This window comes from Bacillus rossius, chromosome 1 (assembly GCF_032445375.1).
Source record: "Bacillus rossius redtenbacheri isolate Brsri chromosome 1, Brsri_v3, whole genome shotgun sequence".
NCBI classification, from domain to species: domain Eukaryota; kingdom Metazoa; phylum Arthropoda; class Insecta; order Phasmatodea; family Bacillidae; genus Bacillus; species Bacillus rossius.
The window spans coordinates 257,572,920-257,592,408 of NC_086330.1; the positions used below are offsets into that span (position 1 = coordinate 257,572,920).

The 19,489-nt window shown below is 50.5% G+C and overlaps 1 protein-coding gene across 1 annotated transcript; it reads left to right on the forward strand.

Moving 5' to 3' along the window:
• Positions 1-14,051: 14,051 nt before the first annotated feature.
• LOC134527256 (uncharacterized) lies at positions 14,052-16,143 on the forward strand. The gene is made up of 5 exons (XM_063359775.1): positions 14,052-14,333; positions 14,565-14,769; positions 15,045-15,261; positions 15,376-15,571; positions 15,916-16,143. Exons 1-5 carry the CDS (start codon positions 14,052-14,054, stop codon positions 16,141-16,143), a joined length of 1,128 nt encoding a protein of 375 aa, XP_063215845.1.
• Positions 16,144-19,489: the final 3,346 nt, after the last annotated feature.

Below are 19,489 nucleotides of genomic sequence, written 5' to 3' on the forward strand. Positions count from 1 at the left end.
GGAAAGTATCACAAGGTAGGAATAAAGTGTTTCAGTGTTTTAGGCATGTTTTCTTCCAGAAGAAGTGTTCAGGTAAATCAGAAACTGAGTATGCCTTACTGCCTGCACTATGGTGCGTAAGTAGTGGCCGTAGTGGGAAAGGAGCATATTTAGGAATACCAGCTTGGAAACATGTACCTGCCAAGAATGCCAAAATACCAAAATATTTTTATCATGGTAAATGATCTGGGAGTTTGTTTTGCAATTTTAATTTGAGATTTTATATCAAAATTTAATAGTATATGTGGTAATTTTGGAGACTATTAGTTTTTGGTAAATAAGTTGAGTAAGGATTAAAATGAAAGAATTTAAGCAGGGAAATACATATCTTTTAAAGAATTAATTACTTTAAAAAAATAATTGTGTTATTATTGTACACTAATAAATCTTTCACTTAGAGCTACCATTTTCAGAATTACAGATCCTAGTTAACCTAGCAAACCTTTCACATAGTGATCATTTACCATGTTACTCAGGAGTTACCATTCTTAAGAATTACAGCTGATGTAAATGGACATGGTTAATAGTAGGCCAGACAGCTTTAGAGTGCAGTTTAATTTTTTTTACTTAAATTAATAATTATAAATGACAGGTCTGTAATAAAATTTTCTATGCAAAATTACTAGCTCACTTAATATTAAATTAATGGTAGGAAGAGGGAGTGGTGACATGGAGTACGTACCACAGGGGAGTGCCATGGGGCCCTTGCTTTTCATAATGAAAGATGTCTGGGAAAGCATTATGAGTAGATTAAAAAAAAAAAAAAAAGTGGACGGTGAAGAAGGGAGTAGGGGTCTGGGGTTAACTGCTATGACACTAAAGGAGAGAAATAAAAGTCAATGAAAAGGCATCTTCCATGCTGGTGATAACCAGATATGGAATATGCCACAGGAATTTGGGACTCGTACCTAGCGATGGACATTTAAGAGTTATAAAGGTACAATGCAATGTAGTGAGATAAGTGACAAATATCGGAGGAGAAATGATGACGGAAGAAGGAAGATACATAGACCATCAGTGATGATGATGGAGCTTGTGTGGGACACATTGTAAAGGAGGAGAAAGAAAGAATGGTGAAATAGGTTAAGGTAATTAAAGGGAGGGGATTTTGGAAAGCTCAGAGATAGGTAAAGGGCAGAGGGATCACATGTGGAAGATCCACAGGTTAGAATGCAATGGATTAGACAAAATCATATTACTGCACACAAATATGAAATTTGGTAGTTAAAGGGCCATTAAATATTCTTAGAATATTTTTTGGAGGATAGTCATTACCATAAAACTTTTTATATTGTATGATATTTAATACACTTACAAAGTTTGTTTACTACTGCAAATGAACATAACATGTTGACACTTAAACATCTAGCAAGGAAGCTAAATGTAATATTGAATATAATTACTTATCAATGGTAACAAGCATAAACAAACTAGCATTAAATAACACAATGTTGTGAATATTGCAAGAACAGCACGCATCACAATGTTTACCAACAACACCAGTTTAGATTTTAAAATACACATTTGAGCCTAATTTACGATTAAATAACTGACAACATAACAAAGATTAAATATATTACTAGCGGAAACACGTGGTACATTTAACCTGTACATAAATTACACCAGTCTATGTGAATCGGAAAATTTAAGAAAGTGCCATTTAGACACGTGATTAATTTGAATTCCCGCGGCAATATGGTCTAGCATGTACGTCAGACGCGATCGACCAATAACAGTAAAATAGCGGGATGAGACGACCTGGTATCTAATGACCTTGGTGGAGATGTATCGTGTGGAATAGAGAATAAAGGTGTGAACAAGAAATAAAACATGGTGTCAGATGTGAATTGTGCTTGTGCCTAACGTAGATTTGCAGAGAGGCATGGCGACTCAAAGTGCGGACGGGTCTTATAGGTTACCGGAGGTGCTGGACTTGTCATCAAATGTAGCTGAGAATTGGAAAAGATTCCGACAGCGTTTTGAAATATTTCTACGAGCATCTGGCAAGGACAAAGGAGGTGATGGGTTGAAAGTGGCATTGCTGTTGAACTGCATCGGAGATGACGGGTTGGAAATTTTTAATACTTTTAACATTGATGAGGCATCTGGCAATAGTTATAAGCAAGTGGTAGATGCCTTTGAAGAGTATTGTGTGCCACAGAAAAATGTGATAGTGAAACGGTTCAAGTTCGGAAAGATAATACAAGTGGAAGGACAGTCATTTGACAGTTTCTTAACGGCGTTAAAAACAGCAGTCAAGACATATGAATATAAAGATGGGGAGGCAATGGTTCGTGATCGTGTGGTAATAGGTATTGGAGACAAAATGGTGCAAGAACGACTGTTACGGGAACCGGCACTGGATTTAAAGAAAGCTGTGGCGTTGTGTAAAGCAGCGGAGACAAGCAAACAACAGACAAGGATCTTGCAGGAGAGTGCGGAGATAACATCAGCCGTTAATTCAACAAGATCACTTCATCCACAACAGCCGCGGCCCATGATGCAATCATGGTGCGGTAATTGTGGGTATAATCATCAGAAGGTAAGATGTCCGGCATATAATAAAATTTGTGCGAAGTGTCACAGGAAAAATCACTTTGCCAAGGTATGTAGACAACGTGATGGGAAGGAGGGACTAAGGACGAACGAAGGTAAGACAGTCAACTCCGTGCGTGAGGTGCAGGATACTGACGATGATCGGCAGCGCGTGTGCATAAGCTCAGTTGATGGCAGTACAACATCAAGGGCGTGGTATGAACACATTTTAGTTAATGATAAGCAGAGGGTACTAGTAAAGTTAGACTTGGGTGCTGATGTATCTGTATTACCATTGGAAATGTACACACAGTTAAGATTCAGTGTTGATGATTTGAAACAGACCAACACTGTCATTCTGTCATATGGAAATCCAGAATTTAAGATAAATGTGTTAGGAATTGGGGTCTTGCAGTGTAAATCAAAAGGTATGGAGAGTAATGTAGGTGTGTCGTTTCTAGTTATAGATGTAGCTGGTCAGCCAGCATTGCTGGGTTTAGGGGACTGTGTTAAATTGAATTTACTTAAACGTGTCCATTTAATTAATTATGGTAGCACAAGTATGCCAATCATGCCTAAGTTACTTCATGAATATGAGGATGTCTTCTCAGGTCTAGGATGTTTTCCGTCCATATATAAAATTGTACTAGCTGACGGTGCACGTCCACACATATAGGCTACGAGGAGAGTACCGTATGGACTAGTTGAGAGGCTGAAAAGCAAGTTAGAGGAGTTGGAAGTGTTAGGTGTAGTTAAAAAATTGGACAAACCAACTGAATGTGTTAATGCATTGGTAATTGTAGAAAAACCCAATAAAGAATTGTGATTATGTTTGGATCCAGTGCACCTCAATGCAGCAATGCAACGGGAACATTTTGTCATACCAACAGGGGATGACATTGCAGCTCAAATGGCAGGCAACAGTTTCTTTACAGTGTTGGACATGAAGGATGGCTATTATCAGGTACCGCTAGATCCGAGTAGTGCCGATTTATGTGTGTTTGGGACACCATTTGGCAGATACCAATTTTTGCGTATGCCATTTGGAATCAAGTCGGCCCCGGAAGTATTTCAAAGGAAAAATGTAGAATTGTTTGGTGACTTACCGGGGGTCCAAATATATTTTGACGATATCATAGTAGCGGGAAAAACTGAACAGGAACATGACAGCAGACTGGTTACAGTGCTAGAACACGCTAGGAGATACAATGTTAAGTTTAACAGAAAGAAAGTGCAGATTAAAAGGAGTAGTGTAAAGTTTATGGGGCAGACATTTTGTGCAGAAGGTGTTAGACCAGATGAGGGGTATGTGCAGGCAGTATTGAAGATGAAGGAACCTCAGTGTAGGGGTGATGTATTAAGGTTTCTGGGGATGGTGAAGTATGTAGGGAAATTTATCCCCAACTTGTCTCATGTGTCGGCCCCCTTAAGGATGTTAACGAGGCAAGAGGTATAGTGGAGGTGGGAGTTGGAACACAAGGAGAGCTTTGAGAAACTAAAAGTGCTGCCGTGTAGGAAACCGGTGCTTGCATTTTATGATCCGAAAGAGGCTATACAGGTGTTTGCGGATGCTAGCAAAGATGGGCTGGGGGCCTGCCTAATGCAGAAAGACCACCCTGTGGCCTTTTCTTCACGCAGTCTTAATGAACACGAAGAGCGCTATGCACAAGTTGAAAAGGAGTTGTTGGCTGTGCAGTTTGCAATGTCTAAGTTTCACAACTTTGTATATGGCCATCACAAGGTTACAGTATTCACAGATCATAAGCCGCTTGTATCAATCTGCAAGCAGGATCTGAACAAACTGTCAGCCAGGCTTCAACGACTGAGGTTAAAAATGCTCGAATATGATGTAAATGTTTGTTATCTCCCTGGGAAGTTGCAATACATAGCAGACACATTATCCAGGGCATGCATGGGACAACTGGAGCAGAATCAAGATATGGAGGTGACACATGCAGTACAAGTAGTGGTAGACAACATTCTGTAGCAGACAGACAAAAACAAGAATTACAACACAACACACTAGCGGATGCGCAGTTAAATAAGGTGCTCCATTACATTAGAGAAGTATGGCCAGAATAAAAAAAAAATGGTAGAGCAGAAGGTGGAGATATATTGGAAAAACAGGGAGGCTCTATCTGAGTGGGAAGGAATAGTGTTGTTGGGAAACAAGATAGTTGTACCACAAGAGTGTAGAGCAGAGGTATTAAGGCAAATTCATGAGGGTCACATGGGTATTGAAAAGACTAAATCAAGGGCGCGGCAATTATATTACTGGCCAGGAATCAGTACAGATGTGGAGACATGGGTGAAAAATTGTGCAACATGTGAAAGGGTCAGTAGGCAGAATTGCAAAGAGCCACTACACCCGTGGCCAATAGCAGAACGACCATGGGAGAGGGTAGGAGCTGACATTTTTTCATTTGGGACACAGTCATACTTGGTAGTTATAGATGCTTACTCTAACTGGGTGGAGATGCGGGCAATTAGAGACAAATCAGAATCTAGCGTAATAGGGGAGTGCAAGTCGATATTTGCAACACATGGTGTTCCAGATGTGGTAAGTGCAGACAATGTACCATTTGGCAGTCACACATTCAGGCAGTTTGCAGAGCAGTGGAAGTTTGAGGTAAAACTCAGAAGTCCAAATTACCCGCAGAGTAACGGGCTAGCGGAAAAAGGGGTGGGAATCTGTAAACAGATGTGTCGCAAACTGGGCCTGCACTCTGGGGATATCTGGAGCATGTTATTGGAGCACAGGAATACGCCATTTAAACATATGGGACACTCGCCAGCTCAGTTACTGATGGGAAGAGTTTGCAAAACAAAGATGCAAGTCCACTCATAGATTGTACAGCCATGCACAATCAAACCAGCAGAGGTGATCAAGCAAAAAATGGAGCAATCAGAGCGTAGTAAAACGTATTATGATAAGGGGAGTAAAAGGTTGCCAGTTCTAAAGCCGGAGCAAGAGATCGTGATGAGAGAGCAGGTGACAGGTACATGGCAGCCAGGTCGAATAGTAAAGGAAAGTATATATCCGCGGTCCTATGTTGTGAGTGATAGGTGGGGACGAGAATTCAGAAGAAATAGGATAGATTTAAAGGAATCGGGAAGGAAACAGACCAGTGTCGATGTAGATATCAATGGGGACATGAATGAGTCCGATAAACAGACCAGTGTAGGCGTGGATAACAATGGGGAATTAAATGAGCCAAATATTGAAGAGAGTGAACAGGGAACCACCCCAAGCAAGGAGCAACCTAAGGAGAGGTGGACGAGATCGGGGAGATGTGTACATAAACCTAGGTGGCTAGCAGAATATGAGTAAACACAGGTCTGGAGTGAGAGGAGAGAAGTAATGTTATGTAATGAGTGATATTAGTAGTCTCTTATGTTGCAGTAAGAGATGGTGAGGTTATGTAACATGTCAGTTAATAAAGTATTTATATGTTTGTTTGATGTAAAATGTCATGTACTATAAGAGTAGGAGAGGTTGTGTGTCATCGGTTAAATGCAGTGGAGTATTGTTATATGTATCATGTAATGTTGAGTTATGTAGAGCTAAAGAAGTAATTGTAAAGGTGGAAGGATGTAATATATCGTCGGTATAATTAGCAAACCTCGTAACTCCCTGAAGACAAATTTTACAAGAGAAGCAAAAAACTGAATAACTTTTTTGTTTGTACTAAATATGTGTTTAATTCATCACATAAAAGTTAAAACACCCTCTGACGTTTGTTAACAAACTCTGTGTCAGTTTTTAATTATTAAACCTTTTTTTAATGGAGTTACGAGGTTTTACAATCATAAATTCAAACTAAATATGGAGATACGAGGTTTGATAAGATATAAATCTTCTTATTGGCGTAAACTTAATATTGATATTAGAACAATTTTGAGATGAATAGTTATAGCACCAAATTTATTCGTGTATTATAAAAAAGTATCTCTAACACATGGAGTTAAGAACTTCTTACCTCCATGCTCTAACAATACAAGGGTTATTTCCGATATTGAACAGTAAGGACAGTATACAATACACAACAGCAATATTGTATAGTACATAAAATCAACATTGACTATGAATTCGTTTGAAAGAACATCAAGATAAAACTAGCTTTTAAATACTGATAACTGAGGCAATAAATATTACTCCAATAAATTGTAAAAAAAAAATTACCCCTCAGAAAATCAATGCTTCAGTTTTGAAAAGGAAGGCTATCATAAAATAAGTCATAGTCTGACTCCATAGTTGTTTTCAGGGACTGCAAATGGTCGTATTTAGTTTTCTTTATCTTCAGCCTCTCAGTGTACAGTGCTGGCAAACGATTAAATGGCTTATCAGTAATGTTCTTTTTGAGAATAGGCAAGTTCTTCCACTCTTCTGTGAAACCCAACTTGTAGGAAATAACCCCATCTGGAGTGTACTTCAAGGCTCTGATGTCGGTAACACATGGATCCCCAGTTATTCTGCCTGGTCTGATAGAGCTATACACTTGAGCATGATCAAATTAAAAAAAAAACTGTGAGTCAAATAATGAACTTCATATGGACGTGGAATTCTGTGTGCTTCCCTGCAAGTTGCAATGTAGTCAGCTGGAACATTAATCTTCTTGTTTTTCAGCTTTTTTTTTTTCTTCGAGTGCATGGAGTCTGCCTCCATTTGTGTGTGTCCGACCTCCAGAAACTTTTTCTTTATCGTTACACACTTTGTCACCGATATCTGTAAGAGTACATTGGCGATAGTCACATTTCTGTTCTGATAGCAGCAACCATCACTATACACTATCAATTTGTCGGCATCGTTCCTCAAAGGTAGTTGCGACAAGATGAAGTTGCAAATTATTGTAGCAAACTCATTTGAACCAAGGCCCATCTCAGTCTCGTCCCACAGATAACAGAAGCCATCTTTGGCTTTCAAATCGAAAACAGTAAAAGAAAACAATGAAAGTGCCAATATCGTAAAGAATGTATGATGTTCTACAAGGAATACTCATGAGATCCATGCCGAAATCATTATTGGCTCTTGACATTCTGAAATGAAGAATGGATAGCTAAATTGTATAAAATAGTTTAGACATTACCTCCAAAAACATTTGATATTATGGCCTGTATTACAAAAGTTTGAAAAGTATAATTTATTGCAATAAGTGTTTTGCATGCATAAATAATCGATGGACAATAGTTAAAGTGTTAGATAATAATAAAATGTACCTGCTCCATACGTTCAAACAATATCGAAACAATTAGAATAATATTTTTAAAAAATTAATAGACAGTCCAACAATAACACTGTGTTTGTTTACTAACAAAATGGAGTTACGAGGTATGCTAATTTGCAGAAAATTGACAGCTGGAGATAAGAGGTTTTCTGAAAATAGGATTGTAGCCCATAGGGATTGTTTATTGTTATGATCTTTGGAATGGTAATAGAACACATAACTGAGTATATAATAGTACCAAAAAACAATTTTTGACAAAAAGTGGAGTTACGAGGTTTGCTAATTAGACCGACGATATATTGTAGTGGCCATCATGGCCACATGGAGTTGCAAAGTCCATGAGGCAGGAGGAAGAAGGTAGAAAAAATATGGAGGAGATGTAACGTGTGGAATAGAGAATAAAGGTGTGAACAAGAAATAAAACAACAAGCAGGTAGCAAAACGCCAAAAGTTTTACTTCAAAGTCAACGACCTTGTGCTGCGGCAAACTGCACCTGTAAGTTCGAAGTGGGAGAAGGTGACGAAAAAACGGTTTCTACTTTACAGTGGATCCTATCGTGTGGTAGAAGTACACCAAAAGAACTGCTACACACTGAGTGATACTATCACAGGCAGTATCATTGGTCGGTTTAATATCAACCAGCTAAGAGCCTATAATGTACCTGTGGTGCAGCAGTAAACAACAGCTGGTACAGGGTTTCATCGTTTATACTGGTTTGCAAGCGTGACTGAAAGTCATGAAAATTTAATTCGTGTTACCTCGACGATTAAGGAGGTGTATTACAAGTGTGTATGTGCTGACGCCAAACATTAGTGCTCCTCGAATCCGCACAGACCGCTATGGCGCATCGCCGCCTCGCCCCAAGCGTGTGCGACGTGAACGCACCTGGGTGCAGGGTGGTGCAACGCCTCGAACGTAAGCTGCCCTGCCTAATCGACTGTCGCCCGCGCGAAAGTCGACCAAGGGGGTACTGTTAGGTGACCTGATTACCTGGACTTTGAAATTAACATTCAGCACTCTAAAAAACAATATTAATTAAGTAATGACTATGCTTAAATATTAATTGTAATTCTGGACTTTAGCGCGATCAGGCGGCGTGCATGGCCTGGGATTACTTTTGCACACGACACATTTTCGCGGGAGCGAGGCTGGGGAGTCGTGCGGACGTCACAGCCATCGCCAGTTAATCACCGCCCTCCAAGGAGGCGAGACGCGAGTCACCCGCGGAGCCTCTCGACCTCCGCCCTTGCCATCTCTACCGGAATTGCGTGAGTTTTCAGCACATCAGAAACGTGTCCTGTAGAGCGCGGCTCCCAGTAAGCGGGTCATGCATGACACAGCGCATGTATAGCGTGCCTGACAATAAACCACTTTGAATCGAGCCCCGTGTATTTGTTACAACGACCGTAGTATAGCGTCCCTGGTGGGTAAAACAGCCGGGGGTAACTCTGACGGAACGACCCTTACTGCCTGCCGGCCACGTGGCGACGTCACGCCCTGAGTCAAGAGTCTCGGCTACGCACTAGCACGTAGCTATTATTGCTAGTTGGCGCCCAGAAGCAACTCCACACCCTCAAAATCACCTTGGCAGAAGGCAGAAGGCATCAAATGGCGCCCAACTAGTGTGGCAACATAACAACGCCGCAAACGCCATTCGAATCGCAGAAAATCCGGCAGAGTTACGCGTAGGGACAGCACAAAGGGGAGAGTAAGCGTGCGCAGACGTGCAGGCGCCGCGGAACGGGACGCGCCGGGTGAATCAGGCCACACCACCCCCCTCCCGCTCTAAGATCTTTCGCTCACTCCCTCCCGCATTCCACGGTTCCTCCCCCTCCCCCCCGTACAGATCGTTCGCTCACACCCTCCCGCCAAACCACTCGCGAGAGAGTGGACTGCCCCGACCGATCGCGCGCCGAGGACAAACGAGCGCGCCCGAAGATCACAGAGACGCCAGAGTTCGTCACCAGCCGCGGCCGCGTAAACAACCGCGAGGCGCGTGCATGCGGGCAAGACCGCTCGGTCGTAAGCGCAAGGGGGCGCACTCCCAGATCTGCCCGCGCCCGCCACCGACTTTTCATCCTACGCTCGGGTCTGACAGCCGCGGATCGCGCATGGACAAGAGGCCGGACATAGCCATCACCATGGAGAGCTATTGCGCCGGGTGCGGTAAGCCGCACACCACCAGCCACAGCACCGGTGAGTACCCCCACCTGTACTGCACCTGCGAAACGGTACGCGTCAAGATGGAGGGGCAACCCAGAACCCAAGCGGGTCCCCAGTGCGCCGCTGTCCACTGTCCCGGTTACCGAGGCGAGATAGCGAGATTCCAGCAGTGCGGAACTATTAAACACCGCGCTTGCGCAGACGCGCTGGAATTCGTAAATTTCCGGGACGGACTTTTTCTGTGTGGGGGGTGCGAGCGATGCGCACAAGGGCACCCAGGGGGTCAGCTAGCCACCACGTCCTGCTCCCTCACCAGGCCTATTACCCTCCCGGAGTTCGCGGGCCTCAACCACGAGGATCCGCGCGTGTTTTTGCGAGCCTGCGAGGCGAGGCTCGTGCGGCACCTGATACCGCGGGAAGAGCGGGCAGAACGTGTGAGCGTGCAGCTGCGCGGGGAGGCGCAGGAGTGGTGGGCCCAGGCGGGCAGCTACGACGCGGACTGGGAGGACTTCGCCCGCCAGCTGGAGGCGCGCTTCAATGACACCCGAGCTCTGAACACATGTCGGAGTGAGATGTTCAGCCTTTGCCAAGGGGACGGGGAGGCGGTGGAGACGTTTGTTTATAACAAGCTCAGACTATACCGCCGCCTAACACCGGGGGGTCAAACTAGCGACATACTGCCCTTCATAGTGGAGCTAGTGTCCCCCAAACTTCGCCCATTCTTGCGCGAAGCGGTGACTTGCGGGCTGGATGTTTTTCTCGCACGAGCACGAGCCGTAGAGCATTACCTCCAATCAGCTCGCAGTGCCAAGGGCGTCGCGACGCCCCGGTCAGCCCCGTCCACCAAGGGGGCGGCGCACGCAGAGGACGAACGTGCCGTAGTGCCGTACACGGGCCCGCCGCCGCCGAGGGGCAACTACCGGCCCACCGACCCGTCCCCGATGGGGGAGGGGATGCCCCTACCGGGCCCTCCTCACCGTGGCGCGGTACAGACGCGTCGCGACGACCACCGCGGGGGAACACAGGGCGCCCAGGACAGCCGGCCACCCCGCTGCCGCTACTGCGCGACAGAGCAGTACCACTGGCACACGGTATGCCCGACCCGCGAAGCAATCTGGCGAACGCGAGGGGGCAGGGTGAAGCTCCCGGGAAACTCCGTCTAGGGGGCGGTGACTCAGCTGGCCACCACCCCCCAATTAACAGCCCAGCTCCACCGAGAGACCCACCCCGGCGCCGCGGAACCACCCAGCCGCCACCCCGCCCACCTATCACAGCTGGAGGGGGCCCGACTCACCTGTTCGCGAAGTTCGCGGCCCGCCCCAGGTCGCCTGCGAGCGACGCCGTCCACCTGATTTCGGCGCCGCCCCCGCACGCTGCTGCGAGAGCCACTCAGCTGCCGTCTCACCCACCTGGTGCGGGTGGGGGCGGCCCGCCTCACCTGTTCACGGCCTGCCCCAGGTCGCCGGCGAGCGACGCCGTCAACCTGGCGTCGGCGCCGCCCCCGCACGCTGCTGCGGGGGCCACTCAGCTGCCGTCTAACCCACCAGGCGCGGGTAGGGGCGGCCCACCTCACCTGTTCGCGATGTTCGCGTCCAGCCCCAGGTCGCCTGCGAGCGACGCCGTCCACCTGACGTTGGCGCCGCCCCCGCACGCTGCTGCGGGAGCCACTCAGCTGCCGTTTCACCCACCTGGCGTGGGTGGGGGCGGCCCGCCTCACCCATTCACGGCCTGCCCCAGGTCGCCGGCGAGCGATGCCGTCCACCTGGCGTCGGCGTTGCCCCCGCACGCTGCTGCGGGGGCCACTCAGCTGCCGTCTCACCCACCTGGCGCGGATAGGGGCGGCCCGCCCCACCCGTTCACGGCCTGCCCCAGGTCGCTGGTGAGCGACGCCGTCCACCTGGCGTCGGCGCCGCCCCCGCACGGCAGCTGCGGGGGCCAATCAGCTGCCGTCTCACCCACCTGGCGTGGGTGGGGGCGGCTCGCCTCACCCGTTCGCGGCCTGCCCCAGGTCGCCGGCGAGCGACGCCGATCACCTGGCGTCGGCGCCGCCCCTGCACGCTGCTGCGGGGGCCAATCAGCTGTCGTCTCACCCACCTGGCGCAGGTGGGGGCGGCCCGCCTCACCCGTTCGCGGCCTGCCCCAGGTCGCCGGCGAGCGTCGCCGATTACCTGGTGTCTGCGCCGCCCCTACACGCAGCTACGGGGGCCAATCAGCTGCCGTCTCACCTACCTGGCGCGGGTGGGGGCGGCCCGCCTCACCCGTTCGCGGCCTGCCCCAGGTCGCCGGCGAGCGACGCCGATTACCTGGTGTCGGCGCCGCCCCTACACGCAGCTGCGGGGGCCAATCAGCTGCCGTCTCACCTACCTGGCGCGGGTGGGGGCGGCCCGCCCCACCCGTTCGAGGCCTGCCCCAGGTCGCCGGCGAGCGACGCCGATCACCTGGCGTCGGCGCCGCCCCTGCACGCTGCTGCGGGGGCCAATCAGCTGCCATCTCACCCACCTGGCGAGGGTGGGGACGGCCCGCCCCACCCGTTCGCGGCCTGCCCCAGGTCGCCGGCGAGCGACGCCGATCACCTGGCGTCGGCGCCGCCCCTACACGCTGCTGCGGGGGCCACTCAGCTTGGATCTCACCCACCTGGCGCGGGTGGGGGCGGCCCGCCTCACCCGTTCGCGGCCTGCCCCAGGTCGCCGGCGAGCGACGCCGATCACCTGGTATCGGCACCGCCCCTGCATGCTGCTGCGGGGGCCACCCAGGGTTGTCGGCCCAGGCTGGGCCGAGTGGGGCCCGAGGCTGTTGCGCTGATCCGCATCCCGGTGGAGCTGAACGGCCAGCCCATCACCGCGCTGGTGGACACCGCGGCCATGCATACCTACGTCGCTGCCCACCTCATCCCTGAGGCGGACCTGGTGCGGGAGGTCGACATCGTCCAGCTGGCCACCACTGGGGCCAGCACGTTTACGACGGGTCGTGCCCAGGTAAGGGTCGGCGTAAGGGATTTTGTTAGTAGCACCAGTGCCCTAGTGGTGCACGACCTCCGCGACGACCTGATCCTGGGGCTGCCCTGGTTGGAGCTGGAGGACGCCACAGTCGAGGTCCGGGGGAAGCGGGTCCATGTGGGGACCAGGGGCCGACGGACGGTATATGGACTCAACTACAGGACCCCACTACCGCGGGGCGAGCCCCTCCACCTGGTGGACCTCCGCCATGGTGTACCCCCCGTACATGTGCCCATGTTTGATGCGGTCTTGGGGCAGCAGCCCCAGGTGTTTGCCGCCGCGGACCTACTGCGCCGCACCACGATCACAGAACATTGCATACCAACCATACCACACAGGCCCCCTTTCGAGAAGCCCTTTGGGTTTGGACCTCGTGAGCGGCTTGCTATCAGGGATCAAATCACAGAGATGTTAGAGGATGGCGTCATCGAGCCAACAGAATCTCTATACAACTGCCGGATCGTCATGGCTAGCAAAAAGGACGGATCTCTCCGTTTTTGCATTAACTTCAAGCCCGTCAACGACATCACCATCCCTGCACCACCACCCCTCATTAACATCACTGAGGCACTCACCGGGCTGGGGGACGCCCGCATATTTTCGTCTCTCGACCTCAAGTCGGGGTACTGGCAAGTCCCAGTACGTCCCAAGACAGCGTTCACGGCCCCCGATGGGTGGCGCTTCCAGTTCTGTCCGATGCCGTTCGGGCTGATGGACGCCCCCGCGACGTTCCAGACTATGATGGTCCGCGTCCTGGACGGGTACATCGGTGAGTTTGCCACCGCGTACCTGGACGACATGATCATCTGGTCACGGACGTGGGAGGACCATGCCCACCATCTCGCGCTGGTCCTCGAACGGCTCGCCACACACGGACTCACGTGCTCGCCGCCCAAGTGTCACATCGGTGCCGCGGAGCTGGAATTCTTGGGGCATATTGTCAGCGCCGAGGGATGCCGGCCCATTCCCGCCCAGCTCGACCTCATCGACAGCAAACAGGCACCCCGCACCAGGAAGCAGCTCCAGAAACTGATGGGGCTGCTCAACTGGTTGCGGTCGTTCATACCCCATTTCGCCACTATCACCGCACCCATGACCGACCTCCTATCGCCCAAGTCAAAGTTCCGGTGGACGACCGCCGCCGAGCAGGCCCTGACCGCGGTGAAGCAAAGATTCAGAGAGTGCCACACCCTATCACGCCTGGACCTAGACGAACCCATCTTCGTCCAGACGGACGCCAGCCAAGAGGGCATGGGGGCGGTGCTCTACCAGGAAGGGGGGGACGGGGAGCGGCGAGTGGCCGAGTATGCCAGCACCAAGTTCGGCCCTGCAGAACGCCGCTATCATGCAAACAAGCAGGAGTGCCTTGCGGTGGTGTGGGCCCTAGGGCGCTATCGGCACCACCTCGAGGGGAGGCCGTTCACCCTGCGCACTGATAGCCAGTGTCTACGGTGGCTGGACTCCGCCCAGGGGCGGAAGTCCAAATTTACCCGCTGGGCGCTCATGCTCCAGGGCTTCGAATTCCGTGTCGAACACGTCCCTGGGCGGGAGAACCAGCTGGCAGACGAGCTGTCCCGTCACCCTGACCCCACTACTGTCTTCCAGGACCCCCAGGGCTGGGAGGAACTCCTGCCACCACCTCACCCACCAGCCAGCGGCACCATGGCACCCGCACCAGCGGCCCTCTACGCCATCCAGCGGGCGAACCCTACCACCCAGGAAGACACACCAGCCACCCTACTCGCCCTAATGGAGCATGTGAGGCAGGCCCAGGTCGACGACCCCGACACGCAGCGCGACCTGGCCGCGTGTGGGGAAGGGGTTCAGCCCCATCAGCGTAGTCTGGACGGGGTTTTGCAAAATCGGGCCCCAAGTGATATGGACAGCTGGCAGATCCATGTGCCCCCTGCGGCGAGGCAAGGGGTCCTTCAATTTTTTCACGACCATGATCTGGCCGGCCACCCAGGGGCTGAACAGACCCAACATGCACTCCGAAAGCTGTTCCACTGGTCAGGGGTAGCGCGGGATGTCCGCGTGCATGTGCGAGCTGCCAACAGTGTCAGCAACGCAAGGCGCTCCGTGCAGACGGGGTAGAACAGCAGCGCCCCCGACGACCAGAGGAGCCCTTCCATACTGTGGCCCTCGACGTCATGGGGCCCAACCCCTGCACAACCCGGGGAAAGCGCTTCCTCGTTGTGACCACTGACGTGTTCACGCTATGGTCAGAGGCGTTCGCCGTGTCCAACGCACGCGCAGGGACGATAGTGGCCCTCCTGGACAGCGAGGTGTTCCCTCGCTATGGGTACCCAAAGACGCTACTAACAGTCAACGGTACCCAGTTCACAGGGAGACGTTGGGCGGCAGACTGCCGACGATGGGGAGTTGAGCATCACACTACCCCGACGTATCACCCGAGGGCGAACCCGACGGAGCGACGCAACCAGGACATCAAAGTTCATTTGCGCCTCCGCCTGGGGGATGATCACTCGAAATGGGATGTACACCTGCCCAAGTTGCTCTACTGCCTGCGCCGGCGAGTCAATGCCGTTACCGGCCATTCCCCCCCGGAACTGCTCTATGGTCAGAACCTCGCCCTACCGGGCGAGCTGCGGGTCGCTGAGGCAGCAGGGGCAGTCACCCGCCCACCAGCCATTGACCTAAGGGAAGAGGCACGACGGCACCAAGCCCAGTTCCTGGCCACCCGAACCCCGCAGTCAGCCACTCTCCCAACACCACTGGAGCCAGGGCAGATGGTCTATGCCCGGTGTCACCATCTGTCGTCCGGCAGAAAGAACTACTGCACGGGGCTGAACCCCAAGTGGGCAGCCCCCCGTGATGTCTTGCGACGCCTAGGCCCCACCACATACCTCATCAGACTCCCAAATGGTAGGGCCACAAAAATCCACAGGGACGACCTGCGCCTCGTTTCCACTGCCGAGGATCCCTCTGAGGGTAGGGAGTGCCCAAGGGCCCCCACCCCAAGCGCACCAGCCTCACGTGCCACGTCACCAGTCGGCCAATCACCCTACCACCAACCCATCACCATGGACACCACATCACCGACATCACCACCACCATCACCAGCTCCCCATCCTACGCCACCAGCCATGGCACCAGCCACACCACCACCCATCACCTCACCTGCCGACACGCAGGACGTGTGCCGACCCACCATCAGAGCTGACGCATCATCACCGATGTCACTGTTCGCATCACCAATCACACGCCCCACGTCACCGACCATGTCACCTGTCACGACTTCCCGCCATCTTAGCCGAAGTGCGAGGAGCGAGCTAAGGAGACTTGGGCGTCTAATTGACCGGTTGGACCCAGGGGGCGAATGCCCCAGCGGGCCAACTACCATGACCGCTCAGCCATGCCCCGAGGTATTTTACCCCCACCCCCCCCCTCCCGACCAGCCTGAGGTCAGGCAGTCCCACCGAGCGCGCAGGGCGCCGACGAGAGGATGCTGCGAGGGCAGCAGCCAAGAGGTACCCATTGCTCCCCCCGGCATAGGGGAGGGTGGTGACCAGACAGCTCCCGGAGTGGGAGGGGGGAACATTAGTGCCGAGGGACCACGACAGTCCACCCGGGTCCGCCAAAATCCAGGGCACCTCAGGGAGTTCATTTGGCGCCCACTACGACCACCAGTAGACCGGAAACCACACCCCGACGTACCCCGCCTCAGTGTCATGTCTCTGCTTCCCCCGTTCGCCCAAAACACAGCAGCCCCGGGACCAATCCCCCAAGACAGTGTTGGCCTCAGTGCAACGAGGCAATGCGTGTGATCGGGGCGTCGATGACCATAGCGGCCTCAGGAAAAGGGGGGAATTTGACGCCAAACATTAGTGCTCCTCGAATCCGCACAGACCGCTATGGCGCATCGCCGCCTCGCCCCGAGCGTGTGCGACGTGAACGCACCTGGGTGCAGGGTGGTGCAACGCCTCGAACGTAAGCTGCCCTGCCTAATCGACTGTCGCCCGCGCGAAAGTCGACCAAGGGGGTACTGTTAGGTGACCTGATTACCTGGACTTTGAAATTAACATTCAGCACTCTAAAAAACAATATTAATTAAGTAATGACTATGCTTAAATATTAACTGTAATTCTGGACTTTAGAGCGATCAGGCGGCGTGCATGGCCCGGGATTACTTTTGCACACGACACATTTTCGCGGGAGCGAGGCTGGGGAGTCGTGCGGACGTCACAGCCATCGCCAGTTAATCACCGCCCTCCAAGGAGGCGAGACGCGAGTCGCCCGCGGAGCTTCTCGACCTCCGCCCTTGCCATCTCTACCGGAATTGCGTGAGTTTTCAGCACATCAGAAACGTGTCCTGTAGAGCGCGGCTCCCAGTAAGCGGGTCATGCACGACGCAGCGCATGTATAGCGTGCCTGACAATAAACCACTTTGAATCGAGCCCCGTGTATTTGTTACAACGCCCGTAGTATAGCGTCCCTGGTGGCTAAAACAGCCGGGGGTAACTCTGACGGAACGACCCTTACTGCCTGCCGGCCACGTGGCGACATCACGCCCTGAGTCAAGAGTCTCGGCTACGCACTAGCACGTAGCTATTATTGCTAGTTGGCGCCCAGAAGCAACTCCACACCCTCAACATCACCTTGGCAGAAGGCAGAAGGCATCAGTGCATTGTATGTAACGGTGAATAATGCCGGAGATTAAGGGTATGTCGGCTGAGAAAGGGTCCTATGTTGTTATTTGTACTCAGCTGATGTGTGCTTAGGGAAGTGATGGCTTCCTAAGTTTATGTTTAGGTATGAGAGCGTTGACTCTTGTTCCCAGGCAGTGGCCTGTGGAATGTACCTTGAACCTGTGTACTGCTTGTACACTATGATTGCACCTAATTCGGTTCCAACCCGCACAGCACAATTATAGTACACGAATGTAATACGTTGGGTACATTTTGGCACTTGAGAAGTACATGAAGTGTACCGACATTCTAACACAAGACAAGGCAGTGAACATGTGCTACAGTGTACCTACAGCTGATGTACAGTGTACTGACATCCTTACACACTTCTACACACAGTAGGAAACTTACATCTAGTACTGACCTGGAGCGATCCGAGCCACTTAGAAAGAAAAGAAAAACACCTTTTCCTGCTTACAGCACTGAGCTAAGTGGGTATCTTTTCAACCACATCACTTGGAAGATTGATTAATTTTATTTCCCTGAGAAATGAAAGAATAATGAAGCACCGTTAACGTGAATTTTATTGACGTAAAAAGAAAGCCTACAAGCACAGAAAACAACACGTCGAAGCACACTTAGGACTTTTGCACTCTTGATTTGAGTATTCCACGTAGAGACGTCTTCGTGTCAAGTGTAAGTAGTGTGTGTTTGTTTATCTAGTGGGTTATGTAGGGCATATTAAGGACAAATTGCAGCATCCCAGCAGGACTGAAGAGCTTGCTTAAAACCTGATTAATACTGTATGTTGTATTTGTATGTATGCATTGTATATAGTAGTTGTCATGTATTTTGTTTATTTATGTCATGTAATCTGTAAGTTGAATTGTTATGTCGGTGTCAATTGCATGTTCAATGTCAGTGTGATGTTATACAATTTGCCAGTGTCCAGTGTTTTGTTTAAAAAAAATAAATAAAATAAAATAAGTGGCATAATGAGCCAGATGAATATTGAAAAAAATAATACCATTTATAATTATACATTGAAACTATTATGGTCCTTGAACACGGCCTTAGAACTACAGGTCTGGACACTTGTCTATCTTGCCATGCATTCAACTTGACCCCCTTATTGACTGATTTAGTTCATGAAACGGCCGTTGGCGCCACAAGACAGTGGTCCGGTTTTAGCGTGTTGACAATAGGAAGTATTTTATATAAATCAGTAGTACTCGTTTGTCAAGAAGGGTAGTTGTTTTATATTTTTGACGTGTATTATTTATATCAAAATTGTTATGTATGCGCATAAAACTGAACATTGAAGTGTGCAAGTTTTGAGCAATGTTAATTTTTCTGTTTGGGGCGGGATGGTGAAGAGGCTATTGGAGGCAGTTTTTTAAGTAATGTGAACCTTCTAATTTTTTTTAACCCATTTGAAATAATTCATCGTGCTGTACAATGCCAAATCGCTGCGTTGCCCCAGGCTGTAAAGCAAATTACGACAGTTCATTCGACAAGTGTCATGTGTTCAGTGCACCCAAAACTGAACAACGCCGATTGTTGTGGCAGGCAGCAATTCCGAGGAACGACTTTATACTAAAAAGCAGTCATTTTGTATGCGAGAAACATTTCATTGAAGCTGATATTGTCCGCAAAATTGTGCACAGAGATCAGCTTGGCAACGTAATTGCAGAGGTAAATGTGTTGTTATATTTTTGGAGCTGTAAATTCAGGTGCATGAGCATGGCTGGGTGCAGGAATACAGTTATGTCGTGTTTATAATTAGTTTTGCTAAATACATTACTGTGTTGATGTACGTTGGGGAGCAGCACCAGAATGTAAGGGCAGGCGACACAGGAGAGGCCAGAGAAACCCACGGAT

Bases quoted from the DNA above. Each gene is read 5' to 3' on its own strand.
- LOC134527256 (XM_063359775.1), top strand. From the start codon at position 14,052: ATGACCGACCTCCTATCGCCCAAGTCAAAGTTCCGGTGGACGACCGCC. The intron at 14,334-14,564 runs GTGTGGGCCCTA...ACTGTCTTCCAG, and splicing joins AGCAGGAGTGCCTTGCGGTG to GACCCCCAGGGCTGGGAGGA. The intron at 14,770-15,044 runs GTGGGGAAGGGG...CGCTCCGTGCAG, and splicing joins GCAGCGCGACCTGGCCGCGT to ACGGGGTAGAACAGCAGCGC.